This window comes from the organism of the source record quoted next, unplaced genomic scaffold (assembly GCF_019419815.1).
Source record: "Pyrus x bretschneideri cultivar Hongxiangsu unplaced genomic scaffold, Pyrus_bretschneideri_v1 Contig29, whole genome shotgun sequence".
Taxonomy (NCBI): Eukaryota; Viridiplantae; Streptophyta; class Magnoliopsida; order Rosales; family Rosaceae; genus Pyrus; species Pyrus x bretschneideri.
The window spans coordinates 1,749,380-1,757,582 of record NW_025999601.1 but is presented as its reverse complement, the minus strand read 5'-3'; the positions used below and the strand labels follow the sequence as shown (position 1 = coordinate 1,757,582).

General features: G+C 36.1%; 1 protein-coding gene across 1 annotated transcript; it reads right to left on the bottom strand.

Moving 5' to 3' along the window:
* Positions 1-643: 643 nt before the first annotated feature.
* On the bottom strand, positions 644-7,784 carry LOC103927839 (serine/threonine-protein kinase GRIK1). The gene is made up of 13 exons (XM_009336796.3): positions 7,447-7,784; positions 6,793-6,996; positions 6,034-6,419; positions 5,863-5,937; positions 5,732-5,776; positions 5,375-5,449; positions 4,938-5,025; positions 3,871-3,995; positions 2,974-3,069; positions 2,419-2,485; positions 1,525-1,640; positions 1,338-1,416; positions 644-1,230 (listed from the first exon to the last, which is right to left on the bottom strand). Exons 3-13 carry the CDS (start codon positions 6,352-6,354, stop codon positions 1,070-1,072), a joined length of 1,248 nt encoding a protein of 415 aa, XP_009335071.2. The 5' UTR covers positions 6,355-6,419; positions 6,793-6,996; positions 7,447-7,784; the 3' UTR covers positions 644-1,069.
* Between the last annotated feature and the right edge of the window lie 419 nt (positions 7,785-8,203).

The window sequence follows — 8,203 nt, the reverse complement described above, 5'->3', positions numbered from 1 at the left end:
ACAAAAACGAATGGAAAATGTGCTCCGATCACCTTCCCCCCTCACACAAGTAGAAAATCTTTGATTTTGCCCTCTACTTATGCAACGCCATGTTGGACAAACTGCAGCTGCCACCAGACGTCTTACCTCCGAATCTCTGTGGATCAACAAGAAGTCATAATTTTGTCCGTCTAGAAGGACAATGGTGGCTATAAAATTCGAGTTTTCCTTGTGTGACGATTTGTTGCGTGCTACATACCACGTGTTGCAGGCCGTATTTCTATCAAGTAGGTTGTACAAATGTGGCAAGTGTAGCAATACTTTTCCAAAGGCAGTTCCAAACTTCAAATACTTTTAAATTACAAAGCACTTCCCAAGCACTTTTCTAAAGAAAGCGCTTCCTGCACATTGGTTGTAGTGTCTACGGCAACCAGATTGTTTGTGTAACAAAAATTAGCTTTGTTTCAGGCACTAGCCGATACAAAGAAAAGCACTTTTAAGCAGAAGTACTTCCTAAAATAGATCCAAAGTGGCCATTCATTTGACTTGTGAGATTCTGGATGAGCTTATGCAGAGATAGGAATGGTCCACTATTCAGACCGGATGAGTTGTTCTATAAAACCAAGTGAACCAGAGGAAAAGAAGCAACACAAAATACACAACAGAGAAAAAGGTTCTGTTTCTCATTTAGGTACTCCAAAAACGATAAGTTTCCAAGGGCCGGATGCAGTATAACTTACAACACCATTTTCTCACGAAAGTCATGACAATTCCGAAAATCCAGAGTAAAGTCATGACAATACCGGAACAATTTTTGCAACTGGAAAACCAAAATTGGAAAGCCGAAACATCTTGCCTCCTTTTTCGGTCAAGGCAAGGCGTGTTCCAGGCTTCCAGAAAAGTTTCTTTGAGACTTGGTTTTGTCACGATTTACCTCCCTTGCAGTTGCAGATAGTTTCTTTGAGACTTGTTTTTGTCACGATTTACCTCCCTTGCAGTTGCAGATCATAGAGCAAGCACAAGGAGAGAAAATATAAGGAGCAAAACCTAAGTTTTCTACTGTACAATAAACAAATCCAACCTAAACACTCTAGTCAGTATTGGTTATGCTACACTCATCTTTCATCCCATTAGATTCCTCTCGCAAACTCTTACCCTTGCACCAACATGAATACTGAGGTATCGGCCCATCATCTCCAATAACCCAAGTATGCTCTGCGACAGCCTCCAGTGTCAACCTCATGTTTGGGTCTACATAAGATACAAACGGGGGGGAAGATGTGGAGGAATAAGGATGACAGAGTTGCAGAAAAACTGAAAAGCACCAACCGTAAATCAAAATATTGCTTGTCACCAACCTTTGCAAAGAAGACCTTCAAGTAAATCTTTTAACAGTGGGGTCATATCATCTGGAAGTACTAAAGGGTTATTAACAATCTGCAAGGAGAAAGTTCCATTCAGATAAGTTATAGGGGACACCATAAACACCGGCTAAAAACTTATGACATACTTAGGTTTTGCATAGGAATACTGGTGTCTTCATACCTTGTCATATGTATCCTGAAGTGTGTCTCCAAGGAATGGGTATTGTCCCAATACCATACAGTACAAAGTAACCCCTACTGCCCATGTGTCAGCAGCTCTACCGCGATAGGTTAGCCCTGTTGATCAGAAAATAATTGTAAGGTACTAATCTTCCTGAGTTACTAAACTATAAGATTTTCTATCATCATACTTTTAACTTTAGCAGTCGGATATCAGATCAAAACCTGGAATCTTCTTAAACTTAGACTCAAGATAATGGAATAATTCATGGCCAAATAACTTATAGTTGAAAAATCAATAATAGCATAGGCATACTCATATGACTTCATATGATTAATTAGCCATCTAAGAACACAAAAAAAAAAAAAAAAATTATACAATATTATTTTCTTATGAAATGACACTGAACAAGGTTTGGACTCAAGTATTACTTGAGGAAGTTAGAACAATAACCACTAGGATATCCCCTAAGGAATAAAAATTAGATGTGTGTATGTAATATAAACTGAGATTCATATCAATTTTAGACATTTTTGTTTTGTTTTTATGGATCTGAACTCAATTGCAATTTGCAGATACCTATTCAAGTCCACATTTAAATCTAATAGGCACTGATCAAGCTATACGTCAAATCAGGTCAACCGAGAACTCGCACTCGAAGCAGATGGGTACTTTTTATATGCCATTTTTCTTTATTCACTGCAGATGGATATTTACTTGTTTTTTTAATTAACCGCACGCTCACGCTAGATAGATTGAATCCAGGAGCTTCCACCAGTTCTCTTGAGGAGGAGGATGTGCCCTTAGGCCCAAAAAGGCCACTGGAAGACCTACTTGCACATTTTTATATCTTGCAAAAAAAATTTGACCTATCTTATAGCAATAAAATCTAACCTAAACAACATTCAGGTGCAGTAAAAACAGGAGTTCCTGGAGATCGCCGCAGCTCGTCATGATCATCCTGCATGAAGCCAATACAACACTTAATTGTAACTGTGAACTATTATTACTCCAAATAACATGGCTTAAACAAAAGTAAAAAAAAGAACTAAACAGATAAAATCAGAAAAGTAATTTATTGCTCTAACCCTATGTTTGGATAAGGGACTTCAAAGTTCCATGAAACTTGGGCTAAATTCCTTAGGCTAAGTACCTTCAAAGGTGTCATTATGAAAGTCCTTTGTTTAGTGCATAGTTTTGTAGTGCTTAAGTAGTTCATTGGTAATCTTCTTATATTGCATTTTTACCAATTGACTTAAAATTTCCTAGACTTTGAAAGTCCCCCACGCAAACATAGGATTACAAGGTAGCAATACATCCACAACAACAATAAACTCAAGTCAATGACAATTATACAGCAAAATAGCTCTTATGGTCTCCTTCAGCAGAATTGAAATAAAGAAAAATCTTAGAGTGTCTAAACTGTACAACATTCAGAAGTTCCATTACCTCAAAAACCTGACTGACACTAAAATCCCCTATCTTCACCGTACCATCGCGACTAACCAACAGATTATCAGGTTTGATATCGCCATGCACTATATTCTGTTGTCAAAGGAACCACAAGAAAATCACAACAGTAAAAATGGAAAACCAATGTGCATTAAAGTGAGATAGATATCATATGTGGTGGAAAAAAACTACAGTGCTGTACGCGTAGTCCTGTTTTTCTGGGATAATCTAAATTGTTGTCATGCATTCGCACACAATGGAACATCAATCATAGTTATAAAATAAATATTCAACAGTTTTAACAATCAAATAGGACAATGCACAAGAACTACCTAAGAGGGACTACCCCAAATACAATATACAAAAACAAGTACCCTAATGTAAAGAGCAAAAAGCAATGTTCTGTGACTCAGAGAACTCAACTAACAGTTTTAACAATCAAATAGGATAATGCACAAGATCTACCTAAGAGGGATTACCCCAAACACGATAAAGAAAACACAAGTACCCTAATGTTAAAGAGTAGAAAAAGCAATGTTCTGTGACTCAGAGAACTCAACTAACATCCCCAATTATAGCGTACGTGTGTGTGAAAAAAGAGTTGTAATGTTCTTTCTATTTGGCTTCAGCTGTTTCTATAACCAATGCAAGCTAGTAAGCGCACATACGTTGACACTAAAAAGGGTTGAATTCTGTGCCTGCTATATTAAGATGGTTTTATTATTCACATGAAAATTAAATAAAATCCTCCACGTGTTAACCACCAGAAATATGGCCAAATGGATAAACAAGGATTAAACTTATTTCCTTTACAATATGTATCCCCATCAAAAGCAGAAAATAGAGAAGGGCTCGGCCAAGCATATATATGGAACTGAATTTTAAAGATCATACATGAGCGTGGAGGTACATTAGCCCTGAAACTATATCCCGCAAGTACTTCCTTGCAGTATGTTCTTCTATGCCACCTGGTGGACCAGAGCCCTCACAAACCCAATTGCCTTCAACATATTCAAGAACTGATAACAGAATATGAAAAAGAAAAAGAACAACTTGCAGTTAAGCATGGGCCTAAACAAATGGTATTGGTAACATTTAACACTAAAGCATAGTGATTATTAATTAGTCTAAAGTCCCCTCGCCATGGAAATATGATTTCTTTTCCTTTTTAGTTATGTCCGTTGTCTAATAGAGTTTGTAAGGTTTAATGTCACCTTCAGTGATGCACATGCTTATTTATATGGGCTGATTGTATCAACTTGGAAAATTACCAAGAAAACCATTGTCATTTTCTAACAATTAAAAACACTAACCAATCCTTTCACCTAATTAACACTAATATCACACCGTTTCTTTATCTTGTTTTCTTCTCAAAATTTAACATATTATGACCTTTTGACCTTTCATTTTATTTTATTTTGCCGTAAAATTTGTAATTTTTCAAAATATGAGGAATAACATATCTGTTATGTGATCATGAAAGTAATCCTAATGTGAAAAAGTGAACTATATTGCATTAGGATAATCTCACAAACACAAGATATTCACTTTCTTTTTCCAGATAATTTTTTACTTACCATGTGTCTTATTCAATACATCTCCATGTATGTTGTCCAAAAATACAAACTTTGTAAAAATATTGATACTTCAATCTTCGAAATAACAATAATAATGTTGATGAGAAAAATTAAGACATGACAATGGTGTCCTTTAATTTTGGCAACTGGGTCATATTTTTGTTGATTTTTTCGTACTTGTATGGTGAATTTCTGTAGCGACTCAGACGTATAAAAATTAAAAACCACCAGAGTTTCCAGAAAAATCTTGTAAGGGACCACATTCTAAAATCATTTTTCTTTTTGAGATAAGTTTGGAACAGCATACATCATCGCCGGATCAAGCAAATAAGTTTATTGAGAGAGAGAGAGAGAGAGAGAGAGAGAGAGAGAGGCAGTTAGTACCCATGTAGAAATGATCTATTTCTGGGTCATCAATCACCTCAATGAGATTAACTATGTTAGGATGGTGCAACATTTTCATAATATGAACCTGTATGGTAAAGGAATACAGTATTAGTGAGCATTCATCAATAGAGTGAATAAAAATTGAATCCCTAAGTTATCTTTCATTAATATAAAAGCAAAACAATCAAACCCGAAAGTATAACAAATGTTAGGCTCTAGTAGAGTAGAATATGCAGCATTGTTGGCCAACTAGAACAACATAAATATAAATTACAGACCCAAGATATGCACACAAATAAACTTATATGACACCTGAACAAGAAGAAATAAAAGAATCTAGAAAATATAATAGTCATAATCTACAAGGCAACTGTTTAAGAGTTCCCATTATGAACCTAGAAATGTACTCACACAAGAAGACATAAAAGGCATACCTCACGAAGAACATCTGTCATAGCTGTCTCTGAAGGTGCAACTCGAAGCTTTAATAAATGAGATTTATGAAAGGCCTGCAAAAATTCAACTCATTTAACCTTTATAAGAAATAAATAAATAGCTCATATCATATATTAACACAACCAAATCTCTACCTTGAACATACCAAGAAAATACTAAATACTATCTTAGCCTTTATCTAAGCAAATTAGTTTTACAAAGTTATCATCAATCAAAACTGTTTTTCATCTACTGCACAGAAATTTCCTAGGAGCAGGAAAAGCACTTTTCATGACTAGAGTGATCTCTTTCATCCAAAATGCTGAAGCCAGAAATTTAAGACAAAGAAAAACTACCTTAATTGCATAATGCTGTCCATCTACAAGGCTTCGATACAGAACCTGTTGCACATGTCAACACAAAAGGAGTGAAGAAACATTTCCAGTAAGCAGTAGGGAGAAAAACCACTATCAGTGACAAAAATTACCACTTTTCCATAGCTTCCTGCACCAATCTTACACTCACGAACATACTCATTGACCATCTTATTCCCATTTTCATCCTGAAATTGCATGCAAAAATGTATAACTGGTATGAGAAGTGAATTTGAACCTAAACCTATGGTACCTTGTACCCCAAAAGAACATAAAATATTTACCTCTGTGCGAACAACTTTGCAGGTTTCCTTCACAGGGCTTGGCCTACAAATCATTCCATTCAGTTCTCTGATGTGTAGAATCTCCTCAGAACGATTACCGTAGCATTGTGGCTCACTTTCATCAGCGTGAGTAGTTCTTGTAACCTCACCATTATATGAACCATCATCATCATTGTCTATATCATCATCCAACAACAGCTCCTGGGAACAGTGATTATTAAATCCATAATTAGGCATTGGTTTCCGCTTGGGTTTTCTGATGAAGCCAAAGCAACTGCAGCAGCCCATCATTCTAGCAAGAGAGGAACTCTTAAGGAACATTAGAAACTCAATATTTGTAGTAATTACTATAGCTCCCACCAACAAACGAAATGTTTTCCAGAAGCCTGCACAAGAACATATCAAATAATTATACAAATCATAGATTTCATGACTGACATATATATGTAACGCGTCCACACACACACACATATATGTAGTAACTTTAACATATTAGCCTTCACAAAATTCAATTAGAACTGAAACAGAAAGTCAGAAAGAAAGGTTCTTGTTTGACCATCAATTTGTTTCTGCAAAATCATATCAAGCAACAGCCAAACCAAGCCATTCTGTTAGAATTTCTTGTTCTTCATTTAACATTTCAGATAAGTACATTCCAAATTCTTCTTCATGTTAAACTAAATACTAATTCTGAATGGGTGAAAATCTACCGTACCAATCACAATTTAACAACTTGGGTTTGTGGCAGTGAATCCAAACCTGAGTTTACAGAGGGAGAGGAGAGGGCGTCAATAGCCCGATTGAACTCTGCTATTCAAGTGGATGCCATTCAGCCAAATGAAAGAAACAGCTCGCGATATTGAAGCCATCACGATTCAAACCCAGCATCGCGATGACTCCAGTTTATATATCCTCCAATGCAGGCTGTAACCCACACCTCCCCCAACCAAAAATACGTTGACCCTGTCCGAAATTACACAAAGACACAGAATTTCAATAATTTAACATCAAAATTTAAAAAAAAAAAAAAATCTAACAATAAAATAAAAAATTAACAATATAGCACACCCCATTAAACAAAGACAGCAGAAATTTACAAAAGGACAGGTTTGCGTGGAACTCTCAGACTACAATCATCACATCAAGCAACACATCGATATACTTTACAATAAGCAAATAATACAAATAAAAAAACCCAATTCTACCATTTATATTTCAAATGAAAAAAGGGGTGTGATTGATAGAAAATCCAAACTTTTTAAATCTCAATACTTTTCACTCCATCAGAAATCAACCCAATTTGGAAAATCAAAGAATTCAGAAAACCCACAACGAAACAGAAAGAAGAAACAAAATTTGGGATTAAAAACCCTAAATTTGGAATCAAGGAGGATGAGATTGGAAAAGATTTACCTGAGAAAGAGAGGACTCCGGAACGGAAACCCTAGATATGGTGCAATCGCGAGAACTGAATTCTCCCCAGGGTAAGGGGTAGGGGTTGGGAGGAGGGAATTTGAAAAAAAACCTGAAGGCAGGAGAGCAAATTGGGGAAAATTTATTTGGCAAGAAAGATGGGGTTATTTGGGAGTGTGCATATATAGGAGGGGCAGGAGTGGGAATATAAAAGTGCTTTTGCGGGAAACGCGCTTCCGAAGAAGCAGTAGGGGCTGTAAAAATGGTGGCTTGGCTTATGGTTCATCGGGGAAGAGAGAAAATTGGAAAAATATGGAATGGTAGGTGGGGCAGGTGAGCGACCGTTACATGTCATTTTCTTGAAGTTCTGAGTCGGAAAGCGACTCACGTAGTACGGATAGATTGTCATTACAGCATTTCGGTGGAAGTCATGCGGAGGAAAAAATTTACACCTAACAATGCATGATTAGACTAAAACTTCACATGAGAGTCCGTTTTATAGAAATCTTCTTTTGAGCCAAAAAAGAAGAGACACACTTTGATGGAGAAAACCTTATTTAGTGAAGAAGTTTAGAAGAGGCCGCAATTTGATCCTATGCTGCAATTCATTGATATAGATTGTGTGGAACAATCTATCGATCTCAATCCGTTTCCATCAACAAATGGCTTAATTATAACAGTGGTCGCTGAATTTATCCTGAGTTTAGTTTTAGTCTTGAACTCTCATTTAATTTTTTAGTCCATAAACTTAACAATG

What these genes read in the sequence shown, in the direction of transcription:
- LOC103927839 (XM_009336796.3), bottom strand. Translation starts at nt 6,354, where the DNA reads ATGTTCCTTAAGAGTTCCTCTCTTGCTAGAATGATGGGCTGCTGCAGT. An exon ending in CAGGAAGCTATGGAAAAGTG is followed by an intron (nt 5,777 to 5,862) that starts GTAATTTTTGTC and finishes CATGTGCAACAG; the next exon opens with GTTCTGTATCGAAGCCTTGT. An exon ending in TTCAGGATACATATGACAAG is followed by an intron (nt 1,417 to 1,524) that starts GTATGAAGACAC and finishes TTCTCCTTGCAG; the next exon opens with ATTGTTAATAACCCTTTAGT.